Genomic DNA, 27,500 nt, shown 5'->3' with positions numbered 1-27,500 from the left:
AAAGCAACAGAATTTAAAAAAGGGAATTTTAAGCTTCATTTATCAACCTTTTTTGGTTTTACAGCACATTTACTGAGTATCTGCATAAAGTATTAATACAGAAAAAAACGGCAGAGAATAAATGAAGAAAATCAGGAGTTTGGAACGAGCTTTAAATCAGTGATACTCAACTTGTGGACTGTGGGCCCAATATGGCCGCCAATAGGGCCCCTGGTGGCCCCCAAATCATTTTCTAATGTACAATAAAAATAAAGTGACTCTGAATCGTTTTTGTTCTTTAGTCTTCATAAGGTGTCAGAGACATAAAACAGCATCAACATAGAGCTTGTTGATCAAAAAAGAGCCAGAGGAGGATCCCCCACACCCCCGACAGAGGACACAGCTGAGACACTGATGTCCTAAAATACTAAAAATGTCCCAAAATCCAATAAATGTCCTAAAATCTTACAAATATCCTAAAATGCTATATGTGAGCTAAAATCCAAGAGATGTCCTAAAATGCTTGAAATGTCCTGAAATCAGAGAAACTTCCTAAAAGTCCCGGAAACATCCCAAAATCCTAGAAATGAGCTAAAATCCAAGAAACGTCCTAAAACCAGAGGTACTTCCAAAGATCGCAGGTATGTTCAGAAATCAATTAGCATCCTGAATGTCCAAAAAGCTTCCTAAAATCCTAGAAATGCCCTAAAATCTGATACAAAATTCAAAATATCCAAGAAACATCCTAAAATCCTAGAAATATTCCCAAATCCTAGAAATGCTCTGAAATTCTAGTAAAATCCCCAAATTAAAGGAACTTCCTACAATCTGAGAAAGTGAAACGCTGTGAGTCTGTTCTGCCATATTCACGCGCTGCAGCCTGTAGGGGGCGCTCTCAGGACTTTCTCCTGTTATAATGACTGAAAGGTCATTAGTGCATGCACACACTCCCACACCGAGATATTTTGGGCTGTTTTGGGGACATTAACCGCTGTGTTAAATCGAGCCGTCTTACAGCAGAGCTCTAATATGGAAGTAATGAAAAGTTGTGTGATCAGATTTTAGATTTAGAGGCGTTAGTTTGCTGGATTCCTGTTGGGATTAAACCGGATTAGTTTGTGGAGTTGAGGGAACCTGCTGAGGGAACAAGCAGTCAGTCAGTCAGTCCGAGACTTCAACCTGCTGCTCCACTTGTTCCTGAGGACATGGTTTCAGTCAGTGCCTTGCTCAAAGGCATTCACGGTCTGTAGTCCTAAAAGCAGGAGCTGTTAGTAGTAAGCAGCAGTAATAAAAGTAGTAGCTTTCACCGAGGCAAAAATGGGTGATTTCTGGGGGCACATTGCTCTTTTTCAGGCAATAAATGAGGGTGTTTTGTAGAAAACTGTCACTGTTTTTCCAGCAGCTTTTAGCCACCAAATGTGGGTGTTTAGTGGTGACTGGTTGGTGCATTTCCACTATGAATACTGCCATCAAAAGCAGTTCCTTTTTACTGAATCATCACTGTGTTTCCGGCAGTTTTTCTGGCACCAAATAGTGTTTTGTAGCAGACCATCTCTGCGTTTTAAGCTGCTTTTTAGGCACAGAATGTCGGTATTTTATAGCTGCATATTGCTGCCTTTGCAGCACCTTCTTAGGCACTGAGCATTGGTGTTTTGTAGTGACCCATCACTGTTTTTGCAGCAGGTACAGTGTCAGTAAATCATCCTTGTGTTTCTCGCAGCGTTTTAGGCACAAAGCGTGGGTGTATTGTTGCAGCCTGTCACTGTTTTTCCAGTTTCAAGCAGCTTTGCAAGCACCAAGAGTTGGTGATTTGCAGCAACCCATCGCTGTTTTTGTAGCAAGTACAGTGCCACTAAAAGCAGTTGTCTTTTACCGAGTCATCCTTGTGTTTAGCAGCTTTTTAGGCACCACAAGTGGGTAGATTTGGAGTGATACATCGCTGTGTTCCCAGTGGGGATAGTACTCTACTCCATTAGAAAAAAGTACTTGGTACCTTGTACTACCTTTTTAGTACCTGCTCTCCTGGGGTTCCAAAAACAGCCGGCCGGGTACTAAGAGGTACTAAAAGGTGACGTGGACACACACTGAGTCGTTACTATGTTTCAAGTAGCTTTTTAGGCACTGTACATGTGAGTTTTGCAACGACACGTGACTGTGTTTTCCAGAAGGTTTTAGGCACCAATCATGGGTGTTTAGTAGCAACAAAAAGCCGTTTTTGTTTTACTGAGTCATCACTGTTTCCTGCAGCTTTTAGACACCAAATGCAGGTGTCAAGTAGTGACCCTTTGGTGCATTTCCAACAGAAAAATTGCAATGAAAAGCAGTCGCTTTTTTCTTGAGTCAACACTGTGTTTCCAGCTGTTTTTCAAGCATCGACCGCTGGTGTTTTGTAGCAGACCATCACTTGTTTCCAGCAGTTTTAGGCACCAAACGTAGGTTAATTTGTTGTGACGCCGCTGTTTTTCCAGTGGGGATAGTGCCACTGAAATCGGCTGTCTTCTTCTGAGTCATCCCTGTCTTTTCAGCAGCTTTTTAGGCGCCTAATGTGGGTGCGAGTGTTAATAAAAATGAATGGATCATTGGAGATCATCAAATGAAAAATACATAAACACAGGTCAAAGGTCAAAGATCACGCAGGATGGTTCTGCTGGAAAGCAGCAAGTTTCTTTAAGTGTTTTTAGATTGGAGTTTGGCTGAACGTTCAGAGCAAAAACAGCAAATATTTACCCCAATATCTTCACATTACAACTGTGTAAAACAATTTATACATCTGAGACAGGTCTAACACACACACACACACACACACACACACACACACACACACATTTGCAGGAGGAAATATCAAATCTCTCTTTCTTTACACTTCACTAACCTGAAAGAATGCTTTGTCCAAACACAAAAACATTTGCAACGCTTCAGCGGTGGCACACTCTCACTCACACACACACACACTCCCACACACACACACACACTGACCTCTCCTGAGTGTCTTGTGACCCCACAGGCAGCCAATGATAGGGCTGGTAGCTAGCTGGTGATGTCACCAGGTGAGTGTCGGTGTATTGTTGAGAGAACGGAGGGAGGCACGCTGCACGGCGACACCCAACTCCTCTCGACTGTTAAAGGTTTTAGTAACGTGTCATTAGCTGTCACTCACTGTGAACATAATCTCATTACTTAACTGGCAGTGGTTTAATGTTGTCGCCAAATGTAACATTACAGGTTTTTGCAGAGATGAAGGTGAAAAGATAACGTCGTGACCGTTAAATGCACTTAGAAACATGAAAACAACACTGAATAAAATTCAAACACAATCTTGACTTGACAGTTTTCAGATATTTAACAGATATTTCCCTCTTGAGTTGCTGTGCATGCTGCTGTTAGTTCAACATGATTTTTACAGCATAATCTATGCTCTAAACTGAACTGTGTGAAAGTGATCTCCACTGAATGCATGGATTGGAGTAGTAACATTAAGGTTTTGTGCTTTTGCGTCATGCAGACAGTTTGTCTTTCAGGTGTTTAAAACAAGCTTTGAATGAATAAAGCAGGTCTTGGGGTTTGTCAAAAGCAGAGCGTAGGGCTGGGCAACAAAACAATAACGATATAAATTGCGAAATAACTTCCAGAAAGAACCAAATGCAGTGAACGACTTTGACTCTAGAACAGCTGAGTGTTTGACAGCCACAGCATTGTAACAGCTACATTTGCAGAGGTGGAAAGAGACTTCTTTAGACTTCTACAGACTACTCTGTGTTAGATTTGGGGGCCCGGGGCCACAAGCACATGAGCTTATTTTCAGCCTTTCTCTAACTGTGAATGTCGGCAGGCTGTTGGCAGCTATAGGAGAAGTAGGCCGACTCAAACGTTTTTAATTCCTGAGTAAAATGATTAATAGCACAGAAGTTTGACAGAAGCTGAAGTCAGAGTCCTGCAGTCAGGAGAGGTTGGCCTATTATCAGCACAATGTGCTTCAATTTACCTGAAGTTTGTTTAAGATGGAGCTTTTCATTTTTATATAATGCTGGAAAGTTTAATAAATGATAATAATTACTTGATTACCTCTGCTGTAAACCATCTTCATTAGGCTACATGTCCAACAGCCCACTCCAGCGCGGACATGTCCAACACCCCGCAGTCCAATATGTCCCACAGCCCGCTGTCCCACATGTCCCACAGCTCCAGCACGGACATGTCCCACAGCCCGCTCCAGCATGAACATGTCCCACAGCCCGCTCCAGCATGGACATGTCCCACAGCCTGCTCCAGTGCTGACATGTCCCACAGCCTGCTCCAGCATGGACATGTCCCACAGCCTGCTCCAGCACGGACATGTCCCACAGCCCGCTCCAGCGTGATCATGTCCCACAGCCCGCTCCAGCATGATCATGTCCCACAGCCTGCTCCAGCACGGACATGTCCCACAGCCCGCTCCAGCATGATCATGTCCCACAGCCTCCTCCAGCGTGCCAATGTGTCCCACAGCCCGCTCCAGCGTGATCATGTCCCACAGCCTGCTCCAGTGCTGACATGTCCCACAGCCTGCTCCAGCATGGACATGTCCCACAGCCTGCTCCAGCACGGACATGTCCCACAGCCCGCTCCAGCGTGATCATGTCCCACAGCCCGCTCCAGCATGATCATGTCCCACAGCCTCCTCCAGCGTACCAATGTGTCCCACAGCCTGCTCCAGCATGGACATGTCCCACAGCCTGCTCCAGCACGGACATGTCCCACAGCCCGCTCCAGCATGATCATGTCCCACAGCCTGCTCCAGCATGGACATGTCCCACAGCCTCCTCCAGCGTACCAATGTGTCCCACAGCCTGCTCCAGCATGGACATGTCCCACAGCCTGCTCCAGCGCGGACATGTCCCACAGCCTGCTCCAGCATGATCATGTCCCACAGCCTGCTCCAGCGCGGACATGTCCCACAGCCTGCTCCAGCATGATCATGTCCCACAGCCTGCTCCAGCATGATCATGTCCCACAGCCTGCTCCAGCATGGACATGTCCCACAGCCTCCTCCAGCGTGCCAATGTGTCCCACAGCCTGCTCCAGCATGATCATGTCCCACAGCCTGCTCCAGCGCGGACATGTCCCACAGCCTGCTCCAGCGCGGACATGTCCCACAGCCTGCTCCAGCGAGATCATGTCCGACAGTCCGTTCCTCCTGCAAGGTTTAACAACAAATCACCCGTCATTGCGCGCAACCAGTACACACGGAGGTGGTTATTAACAGCGTCATTACCACTGATTCATCACATGTACCTGTAAGCCAGGCATCACCAACTGGTGGACCAAAACGTCGTCCTGTCCGGACCCGTGGCCAAGTTGTAATAAAATGTAAGAATGAGAACAATATTTTTTTAAGGAGTAGTGCTGGGCAATTCATCGAAAAATAATCGAAACTCAGAACTTCTTCAGAAAACTCAGAAAATCAGAACTTCTTACTGACATAATCTTAAATGGTTTTGACTGTTCACTACTGAAGGCATTTAAATAAAGTTTTGTGTTGGAGTTTGTTATATTCTAACATTCTACATTTCGAGAGACATCTGTTCCAAATACCGGTCATCGGTCTCACTAAGTACTGATAAGTTTGGGCCTTAAAATCCAATATCAGTCGGCCCTCAGTGAGTACTATATACTGTAAAACTTGTAGTGTTTTGGAGTGAACTTTTCCAGATTTTACAGCCATAAAAAATGAGAATATATGTTTATGTCTTTCTGTCTGCAGCATGAGAACCAGCTGGTTTGTCCCTCAGTCGGTGATCGGAGGTCCGGGTTAGCGAGGTTAGAGGCCTGGAGGTGTTTTCTCTCTCGGGGCTTTAATTGGCCCCGCGCTCTCAGCAGGTCGCCATTGTGGACGGAAAGGAAGCTTAGCAGCACGAGGCATGATTCTGTGTGTGTGTTAGAGGGGAGTACATGTCCCGTGTGTCCATGTTTGGGTTTTGAGGGGGGTAGTTAATGTGTGTGTGTGTGGGACCGAATTCACAGCACACAGGTGTGTGTGTGTGTGTGTGTGTGTGTGTGTGTGTGTGTGCACAGTGACCTCCTGTGCAGAAGTCAGGCGTTCCAGCCTGTTGTCTTTAGCTCATCTCAGCGGGGGACAAACACTCAGGATTAACTAGGCAGGTTAACACACACACACACACACACACACACACACACACACACACACACACACACACACACAGACACACACCTGTGCACTATGTATTCAGTCCTGTCTGTCCCACGTTCAGAAGAGTCGCCAGAAGAAAATGTCATTGTGCGTTTTCTGCAAACTACAAACATTTGTATGTTTCATACATATCCTATCATGATTAATGTTATTTTTTTTGTTTTTTCCTTAAAATGTTGGGCAATTTTTGAAGAGAACATTTTGGCAATTTTTTATTCTTTAATTTATTTGTTTGTTTGTTTTGTTAGTTTTTTTTTTCCACAAAAAAAACCAACATTTTATTTTTTGTAACATTTTGTTAATTTATTTTATAAAATTAAAATTTTTAAAGAAAAACATTTGGGTAATTTTTAAAAACATTTTTATTAATATCATACTCACTTTTATTAAACAGGTTTGCAAAACAAAACTTCAATCATAATTTCAAAATAATTTACACAGAATATTCAGATAAAGTCGCACAGGCCTGACGCTGCACCTCGCTGTCACCGGACGTCCTGATCAGCTGCATCATTGGTGCACAGCGGTCGGTATTAACCTGTGCGCAGGTGTGAACAGAGATAAAGTGAGAGTTAATGGTGCCAGACATTAAACAAACAGCAGCTCATTAGCCCTCAGTAGGGCAGCGCAGAGCGGGTTAGGGGGCTACAGGTGGGCTACCTGGTGGTCTAACTCAGGTTCAGTGGGACAGATGTTAAACCCTGCCGGCCCCCTTCTTACGCCTCCTCCCTGCTGGGATCCTAATAACAGGGGGACGGACGGCAGGATTTGTTGGACAACAGTGGCGGCTGCCCGACTGCCGGCAGGCTGCTCGCTACTGGACGTCCACACACACACACACACACACACACACACACACACACACACACACACACACACACACACACACACACACACACACACACACACACACACACACACACACACACACGCTGGGAGCCCCTCCCACCAATGCCTCTGCTTAATCTGACTTCACTGGTCTTTAAACAGCCAAACACGCTCACTTACATCAGCACCTCAAAGCCACCAATTACAAAATACCCAGACACCCTCAGACGTTAACAACCACAGCACCTTCAAACACCTTAAACACGTAACAACTCCTAAACCACCTCTGACCCTCATGTGTTAACCCCTCAACACCTGGACTGATATCACTTATTCTGCACTCAGATGTCTTTAACAAGCATTTAAACCTCTGAAAACTGAGGAAATGAATGAGCAACTTGGCAAAAAATGACAAAAAATAATACATAAAATAAAGGTAAGAATAAAATGAACTGACAATTAGCTGGGAGGGATTAAAAAACCCACAAAAAGCTTTAACAGTAATTTTTAGGGTTTCGGCACAAAAATGAATATGGTTAGGGAAATGTTCCAGCTTAAAATGCATGCTTTGTATGGCACTATCCCAGCATGTAGCCATCTGTAAAAGAGCGGTGGGTCACCAAAAAACACCCAAGTCTGGTGCCTTGAGTGTTGTTTTCACAGGTGTTTAAATGCTTTTTTAAATCATGGAAGAAGGCAATGATCAACTCAACAAGAAATTGCCCAAACTGCCCAAAAATTACTAAGAAATTTGTAAAAAAAAAGCTACAAGAAAATGATCAAAAAAACAAGCAAAACAAAACAACAAAAAAGATAATAGGAAATTGCTAAAAAAATAATAATAAAAATATGTGTATGTATATCTTTTTATTTTGGAATATATTTTTAAATATATAATTGAAAGAACTATACTATTTTTTATACTAGTTTTTAAAACTTGAATATAGGCTTTGCATGGAGCCCCTGAGTGCTGGGAGCTTCAGTGCCTGGCTCAAAGGCACCTCAGCACAGACTAAATTAAACCAGCTGGCTGATAAAACTCGAGGCAACAGAGGGTCAGTAATCCTCTGACCTGCTGCCCACCGCCACTCGGGTTTTTGGGTTAACTACTACGGCAACCCGGAGGCTCGGTTTAATTGGCAGAGGTTGTTTCTCATCTACTGGCTACAAATGAGAGCTCAACGGGTTGCCTGGCAACAACAGAGACACTTCAAAGAGGAGCTGAGAGGACGACCTGCTGACCGACACTCCCATACACACCCCCTGCCAAACACACACACACACACGCACCACTTACACCTTTCTTTACCAATATGGTGTTGCACAAGGATCAATTTTAGGCCCCTTATTCATGGTCTGATAATGATTTTTTGACCAGTAATCTGTAGGTAAGGAATACTCAACGTACAGCTCACAGGCCAAATCTGGCCCCTGATTGGGTGCCTGGTGGCCCCCCAACCATTTTCTAATTGACAATAAAAATAAAGTGATTGATACTGTGGATTGATTCTGTCCTTTTAGTATCAGCAAAGTGCATAAAATCGTAGAAAGGTCCTTCATTCTGAGAAACATCCTAAAATCCTTGAAACCAGCAAAAATCAGAGAAATACCCTAAAATCCTCCAAACGAATCCTAAAAATGTGTTTAACACCACACACAGTTAGCGCCTGTTCTTCTAAAAACAGAAAATAATCGAGTGTTTTCTGCAGTTTAATGTCACGTCCACAACAGCAAAGATGGACGACAGTGACGCCTCATCTCTGCTACTCCGGATTTAAACCAGCAGCCCGGCGGTCAGCTCCCCGTGTCCTGCAGCCTCCACATGTCTGCTGCTGCCGTGGCGTTCACACTGCTGCTATTTGGCGTGCAGCAGAGCGGGCGGCGGAGGTGATTAACCCCCCGCACCAACGCTTCACCCACACAAAAGCTAATGAGGAAAGTCAGATTTAAAGGTCGGGAGGAGGCAGACTTCTGGCTCAGCAGGAGCTGAACAAACGTCTGCCGCGACCTCGACCGGCGGCTCGTTAGACCGAACCTCAGCGGCCACGCACAGAGGCGAACATCACAAATTATGGGATGTTTATTTCCCTGACAGGCGGCTTCAACGACGAACAAAAATATTAACAAAGTACGTTTCTGCAGTGCAAAACATACGTTATATCTGTGTGTTAATATGGAGCAGATATATCCTCTCCTCCTCTCCTGCTCTCTCCTCTCCTCCTCTCCTATCTCCTCTCCTCTTTCCTCTCTTCTCCTCTCCTCCTCTATCCTCCCTCTCCTCCTCTCTCCTCTCCTCCTCTCTCCTCCTCCTCTCTTCTCTCCTCTCCTCCTCTCTCCTCCTCCTCTCTTCTCTCCTCTCCTCCTCTCTCCTCTCCTCCTCTCTTCTCTCTTCTCCTCTTTCCTCTCTTCTCCTCTCCTCCTCTATCCTCCCTCTCCTCCTCCTCCTCTCTTCTCTCCTCTCCTCCTCTCTTCTCTCCTCTCCTCTTTCCTCTCTTCTCCTCTCTGTTAATGTGTTATCTTGTTGGTATGTCAGTTTGTGAATTAGATTCCTAATTGTTGCTGCAGTTTAACTGACCTGCTGTCAGATTACACTTTAACCCAGAGGTGTGTGTGTGTGTGTGTGTGTGTGTGTGTGTGTGTGTGCATGCGTGTGTGTGTCTGTGCGTGCGTTCATGCATGTGTGTGTGTGTGCGCGCGTGACAGACAAGTTTTTTTCCCCTCAGCTTGTCTTGTCAGGCAAATCTTGGTGAAAAATCTAAAATTCCCGAGTAATAATACTCTAATACTGTGGACAAACAGGATGATTGGTATCCTGATTACTTTACCTATCAGTATTAATTTATACTTTTTATGTACTAGTTCTACACTGCAGCGGACAAAAAGACACAAGACACGAGCAAAAAGAGCAACAAAAAAAAAAAATTGATAATATTTTTAAATAAAACATGCAACCCCCTATTTTTTTTTTTGCAGTTTATGTCTGTAATGTGTTTTTGGGCAAATCGTTTTTTCAATAAAACGTTTTGGCAATTTTGTTTTCTATAAAAAGTATTTCAAATTATGATTTTTCCATTAAAACTTTCTTTTTTTCTTTCTACATTTTAGCAATTTGTTTTTTTTTTATTTTTTGTAATTGTTTTTTATTTTGTTTTTATTCTTAAGGGACATATATTCACCAAATTTGACATTAATCCTGATCCGGTTCCTCTACCTGACAGAATGACGTCACACCCAGCTAAAATAGCGTCACGAGCTCCGTCCAACCAGCTGATTGGACACACACACACACACACACACACACACACACACACACACACACACACACACACACACACACACACACTTGTCTGTGTCCGCTCTCAGTCGGCTCTGGGTCCTCCGCGGTGCGTCAGGACGCTCTCACCTCTCCTGACTCTCTTGTCTGGATATTTTATTTTTACATTTTGGATTCACGCGCAGGAAACAAACTGTGTGTTTTTCTTTCTGTTTGTTTTTTAACCGCTTTTTTTTGTTTTTCTCGCGCTTTTTTTTTCTTTTGCTGAACTCCTGCTGCGCGCTTTTACGCACAGCCTGACGCAGCGCGTGCAGAACAGAAACGGATCACTTCAGCGCATCCTCGGTGAGTTCACGAGAGTTTATGTCTCAGCTAAAAACAGACGATGAATGACTGATGTGCACGCGGGCAGTTTGGGTCAGTCTGTTGATGTTTGGAGGTTTTTTTGGAGTTTGGCGGGAGCGAACAGGTGAACAGGTGAAACGCGACAGAAAACTTCATTCAATCCTGCAGGAAAACTTCGAATGATAAATGGACAATTATCAAGTTATAATATCATTTAAGTTCAATTATTTCGTCGCTTTCTGTTAAAGGTTAATTTTTCGGCCCGACCTGATCAGAAGTTATTGACTCATATCGCGTCAAACATGAGCGCGTGCGTTAACCCGTTATTCTCTGAGGTTTTTTTCTCCACATAAACCGCCCTTCTAATTTTACTGATTTATCCGCAATATAATGTAAAATAATGATAAAAGCTAAAAACCTTATTCTGATTTTCTATCGTTGCTTTTAATGATTTGAATGGTTTTTATTTATCTGAAAATTCTAATTATGAAGAGTCAATTTAGAGTCGGTTTTCCGTCTAGTTTTTTTGTCTTCTTAAGGACTGTACTTCATTGATCTGAGGAAACAACACATTCTCCTCCAGTCAAATACAAATAATGCAGCTTAATCAGTGTCTATCACGTCTACAAAAAATTAATATATATTTAAAAAAAAAAACAAAAAAACTCACAGGTTTAGAATTTTTTCTTTAGAATTTTTGGTGATTTATCGAAACTTAAGGTTCTTTTTTGTTTTGAAATTTTTCATCAATGGGCACACTGTCTGTTGTGTTTTTCTTTTTTTGTGTGGGGGTGGTGATCCTCTTAGGGACTGTACTTTATTTATCCGAGGAAACGACAGATTCTCTTCCCCACTCGTCAAATATCGCCACTTAAGCGTTGTTCACACCTAAATGTGACTCGTTTGGCGTCCTGCTGTGTCTGTTGCTGAGGTTCAGTGATGCCTGTCAGTTTACGCCTGTTAAATGCATTGTGAATTTTCAAAATAAACTTGAGTTTTTACAGAAAATGTACACTTTCTTCTTGTTAGATGCATACAGTATTTTCAAAATAAACGTCTAAACACCTCGTATTTATGTTTAGTTCCTTCTGCAATAAAAAATCATGATTTGGCTCAAGATTCTTACGGGAAGAGAACAGCCGGCTCCTGAGTGAAAGTCCAACTCTCGACCACCATCAGCACAACACATCACTGCAAAAGGTTGCTTTTGGCGCTGAAAACGCTGACCAGTGGTGTTATTTAGTGAGCTCAGAAAGAACTCGGCCGTTATAGCAACATGAGTGGACACGGCATCTCTATCACACAGGGGGTTAATATTGGGGTGTCCACATACTTTTGGCCACATTGTGTGGTAACTGTTTTGAGAGAAAAAAAAAGTAACTCAAGTGTTGATCATCACCATATCAACACACAGTCAGCTGGCACTGCTCAGCGCGTGCACATGCACACGCACACGCACACGCACGCGCGCACACACACACACACACACACACACACACACACACACACACACACACACACACACCCTCCCTTCTCTTCATTCACACACAAACTCTCTCTCTCTGTAGGGAATCCCTCTCCTCCTCCTCTTCATCATCACCACCTTGGCCGTGACACTGTTGACGTTTCCATGGAAACGTTGGCCTCTGTTTGGGCCCCTGACCCCTGTGACCTCGACGACCTTGGAGAGAAGTCGTCAGTTTGGGGTGAGTCTGTTCAGCAGTTTAAAACTAATATTAGATTTAACCAGAGGTGAAGAAATACTCTATTTAAGAATAAAAATACTCCTTAACAAATAAAAAGTACCAACAGCAAAATGGAGCCACTTTTTATATCTTTCAGTGTTCTCTGATTTTCTTTTTAGGTTTTTTTTTTAATTGTTCCTTTGTTTTGTGTCCTTTAAAATTTTTGGTGATATGTTTTTCTTTAAACATTTTTGCTGATTTTCCCTTTCTTTCAAATTTTTTGCCTTTTTTCCTGTAATTTTTTTTGTTGATTTTGTTTTGTTTTGTTTTTATTTTTACTTTGCTTTTTTGCTCTTTAATTCTTTGGATTTGTTTTTTTCTTTAAAACATTTTGGTGACTTTTTTTTCTTTGAGAATTTTTGGTGATTTTGTTTTCTTTAAAAATTGTTGGTAGTTTTTAAAGATAACCTGCCCTCTGAACCCACAGGCCTGACAAAGTAAAACTTGCCCAAATAAAAAGTGCTGAAATAACAATTTATCACAGCCACAATCTGTAAAGACAGAAATTATTGTTGCATTTTCAAATTTCTAATGGTCCTTGAACACATCATGTGGGATGAAAAATTCATGCATTTGTCAAAAAGCTGCTGGAAAAACAGCCATGACTCTAAAAAACACACACATTTGAGGGTTAAAAAGTGCTGGAAAACACAGCCACAGGTTGTTGAAATACACCCACCTTTGGAGGCTAAAAAACACTAAAAACATTCAGATGTGGTGCTAAAAAGAGCTGGAAAAGACTGAGAAGTTGCTCAAAAAACACCTACATTTTGAGGCTAAAAAGGGCTGAAACAACAGCTTTGGGTCGCTGAAAAACACCTGCATTTGAGGGCTCAAAAGTTGCTGAAAGCACAGTCTGTGAAACCGGTTGCAGCAACTTGTATGTTGGACTGTCCTCCTCCCGGTCGATCCGATCTGAGCGTGTGAACGCAGCCTCTCTCTGCCGAATGAGCGATTGTTTCTACTTTTCTCTAAATGCCACATTCAGCAGAGTGGGACTCTGCGCCGCGTCGCCTCATTCATCAAACACAAGAGTTTCCCGCTTTTCTCGGTGAACTCTGGGTAACCAAACGCTCCGGTAGGTTCCACGCCAGCGGATCCGTCTCGATGGAAAAAATCCGCCACAGTTTATACATTAAGATCCATCTTTTAATTTCCTCCACGTCTCCTCGCTGGGAGCGTTCGATTCATCATCGATGTGAGATTTAATCAGAGGGAGTTTCTGCTCAGGAAGAACCGAGCTGCTGCTAAAAAAATCACAAACTGGAGTTCATCTGGCGACCACCAGATGCTCCCAAAAACTCTGACTGCACTGAAGTGACACGCAGCTCATCTCTAACAGTGGGAAGCACAAGAATAAGTACATTTACTGCAGTTTAACATCTAAATATTTTCATAAACGTGAACTATACTTGAATATTTACTATTCTTCAATAACTTTTACTTCCACTCCACTACTTTAAAAATCAATATTTTACATATAAAAGGTTAGAATGATTAAGATTACAATACGTGTTGTTAGGAAAATCATCACATGAATTAAATATTAGAATACAAAAATCAACAAAAATAAAAGATAATATCAGGCTCAGTTATTATTTATGAACAGAAATGTTTCATGTTTTTATCCAAAAATTTTTTTTTAAAAAAAAAAGCTCAATTTTGTGGCTTTTTATGCAGTATAGCACTGATACTCAACTTATGGCCCACGGGCCCAATCTGGCCCCTGATAGGGTGCCCGGTGGCCCTGCAGCCAGTTTTTAATCCATAATAAAAATAAAGTGATGGACTCTGTGAATAGTTTTTGTTCTTTTAGTCCCCATAAGGTGTCAGAGACATAAAACAGCATCAAAATAGAGCTTGATGATCAAAAAAAGAGCCAGAGGAGGATCCCCCACACCCCCGACAGAGGTCCTAAATAAGACCCTAAAAATTTCCAAAAATCCTACAAAACATCTTAAAATCAATCAAAAACAAAATAAACTGAACATCTAAAAATAAAGTTTAAAACCAGCAAGTGACTTGTGCTTAAAATTATAATATTTTTCACCATAACGTTAAATATGTAATTATGATAATTATATTGTTTCCCACCAGCTTATCTCTCTAGGTTTATATATATACACATATATATATATATATATATATATATATATATATATATATATATATACACATATATATATATATATTTCTAAATCTAAATGTGGTACATTTCTTACCAAGTTGCTCGTTGCCTTTTTTCCCATATTTTTGAAAGAAATCACGCCACTTTACTCACAAAGGTTTAAATACTTAAAACTGTTAAAGGTGTCTGAGAGCAGCACAAGAAAGGAGATGTCGCTCCAGGTTTCAAAGGGTTAAATGCCTGTGTCCCCTCTCTAAATTCAGAAGTTTTTGCGTGTCTACTGGCCGGGTGGATAATTGATCTGTCGATCTGATCAAAGCTGATCGGATCAGATCAATGGATGAGGAGCAGCTGCTGCAGAACGCTTCAGCTTCAGTTTCACTTTCACCGCGTCTGACGTTCAACTGCTCCGTCTGTGCCAACAGTACACTCTGCACTCCAAGAGTGTGGTGCAATAAATGATAAAACATCCCAACATTTCTCCCAATTTTCAGTCCAGTCCAGGGAAACTCTGAATAAACAAGCACTATATAATCAAAAAGAGATTACAAATTTAAAAATAACAGTACTGTCTCTGTCCGTCTGTCCGTCAGAGTCTCCGTGTGTTTTTAACAGCTGTCCTCCTGCTGGTCTGATGTGGACTGAGCAGATCTCTCCTCACCTCCAGAGAAACAAACAGGTACTAAACACTAAACCACAACACCTGTTTACCACTTTAAATTTCATTTGTTATTCATATTATTTTTCATATTTTTAACAGAATTTTATTTTATCCTCTTAGTCTGTTTTATTAATTTATGTTATCTTATTCTATTTTAGGTGGAATTATCGTTTGGCGTGTTACTATCTAATATTATCATTTTTTACTGATTTATCTTTTAGTGTTTTACTATCTAAGTATATCATATTTTACTGTTTTTATCTTTTAGTGTTTATTGACTTATTTTAGTATATTTTACTGAGTTATCTTTTATCTTTTATTTTACATTTTAACCTTACCTTCAGTGTTTCTTCATTAGGAATTTAGGATAGCGTTTCCTCTGTTTGTCAGTACCTGTTTTTTTGGGGGTTTTTTTGCTGAGTTTATGACTCATTTTCTAACCTTGAGCTTGGATTGTGGGGTTTGGGGATGAAGTCATATATTCTTTTTTTTTCTCCATTAATCTATTTCTATGTAAAGCTCTTTGCGCTACTTAATTTTTGCAAAATAAGTGTTTTGGTTGATTGATTGAATTTAACAGTTACTCAAGAAAAAGTTGAGAAAAAATGGTTGATTTTCCTTGAAAAGTGATTATTTATTCCTGTAAAAAGCTGGAGTCTTGTATATTTGGACTTTAGCATAAATACTGCATGTATTTCATCTTTTTTCCAGCTGCAGGACACTCTGCTGCAGAGGGAAGAGGAGCTGGCCCGACTGCAGGACGAGAACAACAAACTCAGAGAGTTCCTCAACTCTTCTTTTGTGAGAAACCTGGAGCAAAAGGCAAAGGTCCGTTCAGTGTTTCATCACCGTTAACGCACCAAAAGACTGACTAAAAACTAAAAATACAGCAGCACAGCAGCATGCCGCCACGCATCAGTCAGCTCACAGTTAGTCTCCGTCCATGTCTGTGAAAACGTGGATGCAACAACGCAACTTCATCGTTATATCCTCTGAGACATTTGTGTGAAATCTGAGCGTACGAATTCTTGAGTTATGTCCAAAAACATGATTTATAAGGTCACCTTGACCTTTGACCACCAGATTCTAATCAATTAATTCTTGAGTCCAAGTGGACGTTTACAGCAAGGAAACTCCCTCTACGCCATCTCAAGATACTGCGTCCACAAAACTGATAGAGGTGCCAGGTCAAAGTGACCTTTGACCATCAAAATCTAATCAATTCATCTTTTAGTCTACTAAAACGTTTGTGCCAAATTTGATGAAACTCCCTCGAGATATTCTTGAGAATGCGAGATATTGACCTTTGACCACAAAATTTGATTTGTTCATTCTTGAGTCCAAGTGACCGTTTGGGCTACATTTTTAAGAAATCTCCTCAAGACCATCTTTAGATATTGCATTCACAAAAATGAGACGGATGCAAGGTCACAGTGACCTTTGACCATCAAAATCCAAATTGTTAATTCTTGAGTCTATTCGAACGTTTGTGCCAAGTTGGACGAAATTTCATCAAAGTGTTCTTGAGATATCGTATTCATAAGAATGAGACAGTCACAGTGACCTTGACCTTTGATGTATGACCAACAAAATCAGTTCATTTTTGAGTCTGAGCTGATATTTGTGCCAAATTTGAGGAAACTCCCTCAGGGATATTTTCAGATATTTCATCCTCAAAACCGCCCAGATGATGTCCAAACTGGCCAAGCAGTGGCTGAAATACTGAAATATAAGACATGATGCAAATTTATGCAAATTCCCAAAAATGTGCAAGTTAGCATCAGGCAGGTTCCTAATGCTGGGGACCCATACCTTAAATTTATGACATTAAACTTTGAGGTACTCAGCTTTCACAGTGGGGATCTATAGGCTGGTCAATGGACTCGTAAGGTGTAAACTCTTTGTTCTGTCCTGCAGAAGCTGACCTCTGACGGGAGGAAGCTGAAGAGAAACCTGCTGCACGTTGATGACGGACCTTTCCTGAACCGCCGTCCTCAGCTCATGACCTCCCAGCAGGCCAGCAAGAGAGTCTGCAGGAACCTCACTGCCGAGTTCTGCTCCGAGTCCTCCGAGACGTCCTCTGAACCAAACCTGGACCTCTGGGTCCTACGAACGCTGGGACTGAAGGACCGAGACACCATTGACACGTCCAATGACTCCTTAACTGGATACAGCCTCAGCAGTTTAGCCGATGAAGCTTCAGTCACCTCCGAATACTCTCTCAGCTCCTCGTTCAGCTCGCCACTTGCCACCTCAACGCCTTCGTCTGTCCAAAACTACCGCCAAAGTTCGACACCACCAGCTGATTATAGGTTCAGTCCTGCCCAATGCCGAGAAGCAAACTGTCACACTCCTGCCAAGTCACCTCAGAGCTGCACAACGTCTCCGAGTCAACGCTCTGACTTAACTGCCAGTGGACTGACGGGACTGTATGAAGCTCCTGAAGCTGCGATTAACTCTTTAACTGCCTTCAAATCTCCACCACCAGCAGACGAACCACCGTTCAACCCGTCACCAGAGATCTGCTTCATCACCGCCTCCAGTCAAGTCCCAACTCTGGAGGGACATCCACCAAAACTTCCGCCTTACTGGTCTCCACTGACACCATCACAGGACCAGTTCAGTCCACCAGGAGAGAGAGTCCCCTTCTCCCCCATCTTGTCTTCAAGTCCTGCCATGAACCAGCTATGGACACCTATCCACAGCGGCAGTCCAACAAGTCCGTCAACTGGATCTCCTGCCACGCCTAAAACACCTCGGACAGATTTGGCGTTCAGTATGTCCCTCAGCCCGTCCAACAGCGTCAAGACCCACAGCTTCCCTCAGGGACAAGCCTTCGTCAGAAAGGACACAGGGGGACGATGGAGCTTCACCTGGGTGCCAAGACAAGGACCGTAGGCAGCTCAGGATAGCGCCGGATTTCATGTTGTTAAGCGTGAGCCAAACTTTCGGGACTTTAAGTCCATGTTCAAATTGTTGCTGACTTGTTGGACTTTTTTCTGAACCCTCAAAGACGTCCTGATTATAGAGGACAAAGCAAGAAGCAGCAAAACAAAGTCCTTAAAAAACCCTTTGGGCAAAACTTCCTAAGGACAGATAATCTGAACTCAAAGACCATGATATGATAATGTTTAATAAAATACTCAACTTATGGCCCACAGGCCAAATCTGGCCCCTGATAGGGTGCCGGGTGGCCCCCCAAACATAAAATAAAAATAAAGTGATTGACTCTGTGAATAGTTTTTGTCCTTTTAGTCTCCATAAGGTGTCAGAGACATAAAACAGCATCAAAATGGAGCTTGTTGATCAAAAAAAGAGCCAGAGGAGTATCCCCCACACCCCCGACAGAGGACACAGCTGAGACGCTGATGTCCTAAAATACTTCAAACGTCTTAAAATCTGAGAAATGTCCTAAAATCCTAGAAACATTCTTAAATCTGAGAAACATCTTAAAATCTTCCAGTCCCTATTAACAGAAGAACCATATCCTAAAATCCCAGAAATGTCCTCAAACCTTCGAAAAGTCCTAAAATCTGAGAAACGTCCTAATATTTCAAAATATTATCAAATCGTTCGAAAACCCTTGAAAAATCCTAAAATTTTCCTGTATTCCTGGAAACATCCTAAAATCCTAGAAATGTCCAACAATCTGAGAAACATGCTAAAATTTGAGAAATGTCCTAAAATTCTGGAAAAATACTTAAATCGTACAGATGTCCTAGAACCCTCTAAATGTCCTAAAATTGTAGAAACATGGGGCTGCGGTGACTGGCCCCTGGCCGCCTGTCATTTCTAAAGTATCGCTGAATTACTGGCTCCTCTGATGAATTTGCCTTTTGTTTGCTGATCTTGACATCAATACGAATCTCAAACACACTTTTGAAAAAAAAGCTGCGTTTTTCTTTTTCAACGTTGCTAAACTCGTTCAAAAGTTTAGAGGAATGTTAAATTGTTAAACTGTGCTACCACGACACTAACCAGCTGGTTTTAATATTTACACTGACAGCCGACTTTTGGGCGTTAAAATTTTTGAAATGTAGCCGATTAACTTTTGAGCGTAACATTGAAAATTAACAGAACTGCCTAAAACGTCTTTATGTTGAGTTTTTTTCATTTAGTTTGTCTGTAAAAACTGCCACAGAAAAACATCAGCTAAAATGTTTGTGCCACTTCGTCATATTCTCACAATAAAACCCAAAAAACGAGCCACAAAGTGATAACTGCCTCTGAACGACAACAGCTGATTTTAGCGCATTAAAGTCACATTCAGGGAAAATTGTGTGCTGAAATGTTCGCACTCCAGAAGTGAAAAGTTTTCACCTTTCATGCTTTTTTTTTTAACAGCACTTATCTGAAAATATCGTGTCCTTATCGTGTTAATGTGTTTGTGTTTATGTGACTTTTTCATTTAACTTAACGTGTTAAATGTCACGTGTAACAGGCCGTTTACAGCTGCATCTCAGAAAAATACAATATTGTGAAAAAGTTCGTCATTGTTTAAGTCAAAAAGGAAAACTGCCATGTATTTTATACTCGTCACTCACAAATTTAAATATTTAAGTCTTTTTTTGTTTTAATTTTGATGATTATGGCTTACAGCTCATGAAAATCAGAAATCCAGTATCTCAATTTATTAGAATAATTCCTCAGCTCATTCAAAACATGATAAGTATGTTCATTTATAAAAACAGTACTTGGTTGTGGCTCCTTTACTATGAATTACTGCATCACTGTGGTGTGACATGGAGGGTCAGTTTTGGGTTGTGTGTATCTAATATTACATTCTCACTTTCTAAAATACCTGATGGAAAATACTGAACTTTTTCACAATCGTATAATTTTTTGGAGAGCACCTGAATGTGCTGTAATGATTTTGTATGAACGTGTACAGAATGAAAAAACTGTGGATGGACACAAAAAAACAGCTGATTGACAGACACGTCTGAGTCGTCTCTGTTTGTTTGACAAACTTTGTCTCCGAGTCACTTTTACATCATGTGTTCTGCCAAATATAATTTGGGATTAATGATGGTAACTGTCTTATTTTGTGGGTTTTCCTTTTTTTGTCAGAATTTAACCGACCACATTTTCTTCTGAAACATACAGATTTTTGTTTGCCTGAATTTTAAACATTAAAGACATAAATCGTGTTTTCTTTAGTCAGCTTCGAGCAGGTGTTGTATTGCATGACGGAATATTTTAGGAAATGATTAGTATTTGGTGCCATAGGTGATTTCTGCCTCTTATTAAAAACATATTTTAAACAAATTCTAGTTGTCAACAGACAGCATGCATTACAGCGAGACTCAACTCGTTCTGTTTAGGGGCCACTTTTGCAAAATGTCAGGAGTCCAGGGGCCAGGCGGAGCAGCCCATACATGTTTCTGGCATTTTAGGACATTTCTGTAATTTTAGGGCATTTCAGGATTTTAGGAAGTTCCTCAGATTTTAGGACATTTCTATTATTTGAGGGTATTTTAATGATTTTAGGATGTTTCTGAGATTGTAGGATTTTTCTAAGATTTCAGGACATTTTTAGGATTTTAGAGCATTTCTAGGAGTTTAGGATTTTTCTCGGATTTGAGGATGTTTATATATATATATATATATATATTATATAATTTACTAATTTCTTTCAGTTTGTTAGGAATTTCTTGTGAAGTTGGTCAGTAAAAAGTAAAAAAAAAACAAAAGGGAGTAAACTGGAAAAAGTGCTTAAAAATTCCGACAACTGTAACATTATTTTAAATATTACATATTATTTACATATATGGTTTATTAAAGGTTAAGACTGAGGGGACAGAGTGGCCCCAACAGGACAGGGCTGTCCTCAAACTTCCCTTGCATAAAAATAAATAAATGCTGATATCAAAGTCTTCAGGTTGTTTAACCCTTTGAAACCTGGATCACCGTCAGTTTTCTTGTGCTACATTCAGACGCTTTTCTCTTTTTTGGCCCTTTAAACCTCAGTTTATTGATTTTTGCAAAAACACAAGAAAAAAAAGAAAATGACCGACTTGGCAAGAAATGTTACACAAATTAAAAGAAAACAGTAAACTGTGGCAATCCTAAATATTTCTCCAGAAGCGATGGAAAACAGGAAAAGAGCTACGGGGAAAGCAATACTTATTATGATCAGAATTACATTATTTAAGATTATGTTACAGAATCATTGTAATTTTAAGCCCTTTTTTGTTTTTTAAATGTATTAATTTACAAGTTTTGGGCTAATGTTCTTGTTATCATGCAGCTGAAACCTGGAATAACCTCCAGGACGACGTTCGACACACTTTAAAGCCAAAAATGTTCCTGTTTTGCATCGCAGACTCCACCTGCTAATGACTACAAACTGATTTTTAATCATTTTAAATGATCTTTTTATCGTTGCACCTCTTGTCTGCACTTTTGCTATTTTTCCTGTGATTTTTTAAAAATCATTTGGTTACGATTTTCCTCGTATATCTGGTCTCTTCTATTATAAATTGTCTCTTTATATGTTTTTATGTTATTGTCCTGTTGTATGAAATGTTCCATACGAATAAAGCTGCCTTGCCTTTTTTATTCGTGTTTAAGCTTTTTTTTCAGCTCATTTCCTTTTTTCAGAAAAAAAAAACGTTTTGACTTTTTGTTGTGTTTCTGTTAAACGTGTCTCGTTCAGGCTCGTCTCAGTAAATCGGGACTCGTTGAAGTTTGTCTCGGCGCTGCGGTTCGGCGGTCTCTGCCCCCCCCCAGTCTTTAGCTCAGTTACCAGTTAAACCAGTCTGACCGTCCTCCCGCTCGCCCTCAGCTCCCTCTCTCCTCAGAACAAAAGGAGGCGGCCAGCTCCCGGAGACCCCCCCACCTCCTCATCCACCCTGACCCGCCCCCCACAGGTAAAGATGGAGGGGTTTCTTCTCCCCGGGGGATCCAAACACCGGGTCCCGGCCCTGCCCCGGGTCCCCTGAGAGCGAGCCGGGGCCGAGGGAAAGTTGTGAGCGAGCGGTGTCCGTGGCGGGCCGAGCGAGCGGTCTCTGTCTAATGACAAGGTAACGCGGGCTGCAGATGTCCGACAGATTGGAGGCTCTTTCAGGGCGGCGAGGCCCCGGAGTCTGGCAGGAATGTGAACGGAGGGCCGCTCCGGATCACAGGCTCCTCGCCGTCGGCCAGGGGGAGGAGTCGCTAAAGAGGCCGGCCGGCTGAAACCCAATCTGCCGCCGGCTGATCGGGGAACGGCCTCACCGCCACGTTCTCGCGGAGAAAGACAGCTTGACTCACCTCAAAACAAGCAGCAGGTAATGAGCAGGTTCTCTCCCAGAGAGGCGCCGCACATTTCCGCTTTTCTCCTGCGGGCGAGGCCGAGCTCAACTTTACGAGTCTCCTGCAGTCACACGATACTTCTACTGTACAGAAAGTACTCACTGAAGTACTTTGTGTAGCGGAGCTGGAGGGAGACCCAAAAATCTCACCTCCCTGAACAGGAACTTAGTCTACGTCAGTGAGTCCACATGTTCGGGGCCCAACAGCAAAGCCTTGACGTCGTTTAAACATTTAAGCAATTTTTTATTGTCTTTCATTTTTTGGGGGGCAAGTTTTACAAAAACCATTTTGGCAGTTAATTTAATGCATTTTTTAATTTTATTTTTTGCAACATTTTGGTAATTCATTTTATAAAATGATCATTTGTAAAGAAAAATATTTAGGTAATTTTTAAAACATTTTTGGTGTCATTATTATTATGATTTAAAAAAACAATCAAACTTCCCACACATAGAAATAAATGTGTTTATATCAAAATTCTCCATAATGTTTAAATGCAGCTGCACAAGAAAATTACTTGAAAAAAAGGTAAAAAAAAAAAAAAAAAAAGAAAAAGAAAAAAGGAAATGAGCTGGAAGAAGTGCTTTAAAATAAAGAAAATTAAAATAAAGAAAATTTTGTTTAAAATAAAGAAAATTTCCTGAAAATTTAAAAAATAAATAAATCCAATTATTTAAAAAAAGAATAAAAAAGTTTTTAAAAAAACCAACCTACTACTCCTTTTCATTCCTTCTTTTCACAGATAGGAAACAATCAATTGTGAAGACAATAAAGCGCCCTCACAATGGTGCTTTAAAAAAAAAAGATTTTTTGATGTTTATAGAGAACGTTAACTTTTTAAATTTTATTCAACACAAGATGCTTTAACCCTTTGAAACCTGAGCAAAGTGACCCCAAAAACAAAAAAACAAAACAACAAAACAAACAAGGCAAACAAGACTTGAAAATGTGCTTAAAATGTTATTTCCATAACATAGCCTTTAACATGTCATTATGGTAATTATAAATATATATTTTTTACCCCAGCTTTTTAAAATAAATATTTTTCTAAATCAACAACTTTCTTGCTCTTTGTGCAGCATTTCTCACCATGTTTTTCATTTCCTTTTTTCGTGTTTTTCTAGGAGAAATTGCACCATTTTACTCAAAGTTTGAAGGTTTGAATACGTGTAAAAAGCGTCTGAACACAAAAACAGAGATGTGGCTCCGGGTTTTAAAGGGTTAACGGCATATAAATAACATTTGGAGGGTTTTTTTCCTAAATTTTGACATTAAGATTTTACTTTAATTGCAAAAGTGTATCAGCTCCAAATATCGATTATCGGTCTCCTTGATTACTAATAATTGCTATCGGCGGTGAGGGGGTCAAAGGTCAGAACCAGGAGGATCCTGGGAAGTGGGCGGAGCCAGCAGCTGTCGGTCAGGTGGAGGTGTAACATTAACAGCACAGATTCAGACCGCAGCACGCTCCCAGAGAGCACATTAACCGACATTAACCCTTAATGAGCCGCCGCACCCCCACCGTCCTAAACCCTGCCCCCATCACGTAACCCCGTCTGCCACAGTCTCTTTTTTTTTTTTTGGATAAATGTGCAGAACAGGTGCTCCTCATTAACCCTTTAATATCACACACTCCTATCGCTCTGCAGTTTCCAGAGTCAAGCTACATTTACATTTATATGATTTTCTACTTTCATTGAGTTACTTTTTTTAACCGACTTCCGTCCTAACCCTAAATATCAATATACGGCAGATGCATGGGAGTTGGCAGCCCCGGTGGGGAAAGGGTTAACAGAATTTTTAAATCAGTGGTATGATGGACGCTATTAATGGACACCTCTGTGCGTCCAAAAAAAACCGAAACAGAACTGTATTTCCACAGCAGCTCTCATCGATTATTCTCTAACAGTAATCAGCTGATTGATGAGGGGAGCCTCAAAGACACACACACACACACACACACACACACACACACACACACACACACACACACAGAGTTACAGATTGACCGAGTGTCCGCCGTGTCTTCACTCTAATTGGTTTTGGGTAATGCGTCATGTATAAGTGTGTGGACGCCGCTGACCTTTGACCTCTGATCAGTGAGGGAGAACACCGAGCGCACAGAGGAGAGACGGTTAATGTGCATTCAGACACAGACACAGACACAGACACACACACACACACACAGAAGTTAGAGACACAAAGAGACGTAACGCAGGACAAGTTTTTCCTACAGAATCACGATTCTCTCCTGAATCAACACAAAAACACAAAATCACGACTGTGTCCGAAAACAAAAACTTAAAAGCTACACGAAAAAAAAATGAACCAGAGAGCTCAACTACAACTCCCATGGTGCATTTCATCAGCAAACATGTGACCTCAGAGCTTCAGATTCTGTGAGCCGCCTCGATGTCGACTCTCTAAAAATCGTTTTAAAACTAAAAATTAAATTGACGTTTGTCAGTTTTGGATCATTTTGGTTAAGACTTATTTTATCGTAATTTTGGACAAAAAATGCAACACGCAGCTGCGCACGACGACACGACGATGCTTCAAATCATAACTGTGTTTCATGGCAGCAGATACTTATTTGTAACTGTAGTTCATTTAATAATTTGTGTTTTAGAAGTAAACATTACTTTAAAGGACATTTAAAAATATCAAGATTAGGACTGAAATTATTAATAGTTTGACTTTATATAAATATATTTGATATTTAAAATAATGTTATAGTAATTTTTAAGCATTTTTTTTCCAGTTTATTTCCTTGTGGTTATTTTTTTTTTGTCTGTCCCACAAATTGAAAGACATTAGTGAATTGTGGCAATCAAAAAAATAGGAAAAAATGTACAGAAATACTTCATTTATAACTATAATTTTACAGTATTATATTATTATATATATTGTGTTACAGAAAAAACATATATATAACAAAACCTCCACAAACAGACACGAAACGACCAAAAGAGACACAAATCGACCACAAAAAATAAGAGAGCCAACAAAAGGTTTAAATATTTCTAACCGTTGAGTTTTGCGTCTTGTTTATTGTTTATTTATATTGTTTATTGATTGTTTTTTATTGATCTTTATTGATCGTACGGCTTTGATATCATTTTGCTTCTGAAGAATGTAAATAACAACAATAACAATAAAGTTTTTCTCATCTGATCTCGTCACTCGTCCCGGATGATCGGCGCTCGTGACGCCTGCTTAACGCCGTGATGACGTTAGAAACGGTCACACGCACAGATGACTGCGGGTACAAAACATCCTGCAGCGTTTCTATGGTAACGACGCTCAGTGGCTCTCAACCTTTTTTCGTGTCAAGGACCCCGAAACAGAAACACCCGAGGTCACGGACCCGAACCTGAAGTAAGGAGTGAAAAAGCTGCTCTCCGTTTATCTGGAACTGTGTGTGTGTGTGTGTGTGTGTGTGTGTGTGTGTGAGTGTGAGTGTGTGTGTGTGTGTGTGTGTGTGTGTGTGTGAGTGTGAGTGTGTGTGTGTGTGTGTGTGTTTGTGTGAGTGTGAGTGTGTGTGTGTGTGTGTGTATGTGAGTGTGTGTGTGAGTGTGTGTGTTTGTGTGTGTGTGTGTGTGAGTGAGTGTGAGTGTGTGTGTGTGTGTGTGTGTGTGTGTGTGTGTGTGTGTGTGTGTGTGTGTGTGTGTGTGTGTGTGTGTGTGTGTGTGTGTGTGTGTGTGTGTGTGTGTGTGTGTGTGTGTGTGTGTGTGTGTGTGTGTGTGTGTGTGTGTGTGTGTGTGTGTGTGTGTGTGTGTGTGTGTGTGTGTGTGTGTGTGTGTGTGTGTGTGTGTGTGTGTGTGTGTGTGTGTGTGTGTGTGTGTGTGTGTGTGTGTGTGTGTGTGTGTGTGTGTGTGTGTGTGTGTGTGTGTGTGTGTGTGTGTGTGTGTGTGTGTGTGTGTGTGTGTGTGTGTGTGTGTGTGCGTCTGCATGTTTAATGTTTAAGTCTTTATGGCGTTCTGTGTGAAGATGAGTAACTTTATACCAACATACTAACTGCTGCAGTCTCCTGCTCAACAATTAACCCAATGAGTGCCTGCACACACACACACACACACACACACACACACTCACACTGAATGTCACTGATATGAAGACTGATGTGAACTCAGAGACCTGTTATCTAATACGAGGTGTGTTTGAGGCCTTTTTAAAAAGGCTGCAGCTGATGAGGAACTTCCTGTTGAAGTTCTTCAGTTGTGAGCGAAGTCACCAGAATATTGTCCCTAAAAATTAAAAATTCAGCAAGAAATTACTAAAAGTTACAAGAAAGTGTCCTAAAAATAGCGAGAAATTAATCAAAGTTACAAAGAAATCCTACAAAGAATTTGCAATAAATTATGAAATATTACAAGAGAAATTCCTTTAAAAAATAGAAAGAAATTAGCAAAAGGAAAAATCCCCTATATAATCAATAACAAAATAAGTAAAAGTTACAAGAAAAATTCCTCAAAAAATATTTGCAAAAACATCATAAAGGTTACAAGGAAAAATCCTAAAAGTCAGCATGAAATTAATGAAAGTTACAAGAAAAATTCCTAAAAATAATCAGCCAAGAAATCAGTAAAAGGCTGAGAAAAAAATCCTAAAAAAACAAGCAAACAAGCAAGGGAATAACCTGTAAAGTGCTTTAATTTTAATAATTATAAATGTTCTATTTTTATATCATGTAAATTTTCCCTTACTAAAGTTTTAAATTTGCAGGACACTTCTCGCCATGTTGCTGAGAGCCCTTTTTTGGTGCATTTTTAAAATGAATTTACATAAATTAAATAACATCGTTGTCTCAGCTCAGTCCGGCTCTGACTCATCAGTGTTTCTAACATCCTGTCTGCAGCCGCGCGTCGCCTCTCCTCATTGTTTTGTGTTCTTGTTGTGTGATTCGAGAAATCTGAGCAGAACGTGAAGAAAACGGAGCAGAAAATCACACAAAGAGCCGAAAACAAAACCTCATAATAAAGAACAGGAACAGCGGCGAGTGGCGGGTGATGTTTTCTTTTTAAGAGGATCAAATAACAGCAGTCGCGTGTTCTAAG

General features: G+C 40.9%; 1 protein-coding gene across 1 annotated transcript; it reads left to right on the top strand.

Moving 5' to 3' along the window:
* The first annotated feature begins 9,660 nt into the window (after positions 1–9,660).
* Positions 9,661–21,768, top strand: gmnc (geminin coiled-coil domain containing). Its single transcript, XM_088078442.1, has 5 exons — positions 9,661–10,613; positions 12,182–12,319; positions 15,080–15,165; positions 15,859–15,975; positions 17,065–21,768. The coding sequence occupies exons 2-5, from the start codon at positions 12,244–12,246 to the stop codon at positions 18,043–18,045; spliced, it is 1,260 nt and encodes a 419-aa protein (XP_087934568.1). The 5' UTR covers positions 9,661–10,613; positions 12,182–12,243; the 3' UTR covers positions 18,046–21,768.
* The last annotated feature ends 5,732 nt before the right edge of the window (positions 21,769–27,500 follow it).

This window comes from Plectropomus leopardus, chromosome 6, assembly GCF_026936395.1.
Source record: "Plectropomus leopardus strain MGB_pleo_1.0 chromosome 6, ASM2693639v1, whole genome shotgun sequence".
Taxonomy (NCBI): Eukaryota; Metazoa; Chordata; class Actinopteri; order Perciformes; family Serranidae; genus Plectropomus; species Plectropomus leopardus.
Note: the sequence above shows the minus strand (reverse complement) of the source record. Positions and strands in the feature narration are given on the sequence as shown.

Excerpts from the sequence above, each read along its gene's own strand:
- gmnc (XM_088078442.1), top strand. The coding sequence starts at position 12,244 with ATGGAAACGTTGGCCTCTGTTTGGGCCCCTGACCCCTGTGACCTCGAC. Across the intron at positions 12,320-15,079 it reads AGAGAAGTCGTCAGTTTGGG|AGTCTCCGTGTGTTTTTAAC; the intron begins GTGAGTCTGTTC and ends TCTGTCCGTCAG. Across the intron at positions 15,166-15,858 it reads ACCTCCAGAGAAACAAACAG|CTGCAGGACACTCTGCTGCA; the intron begins GTACTAAACACT and ends TCTTTTTTCCAG.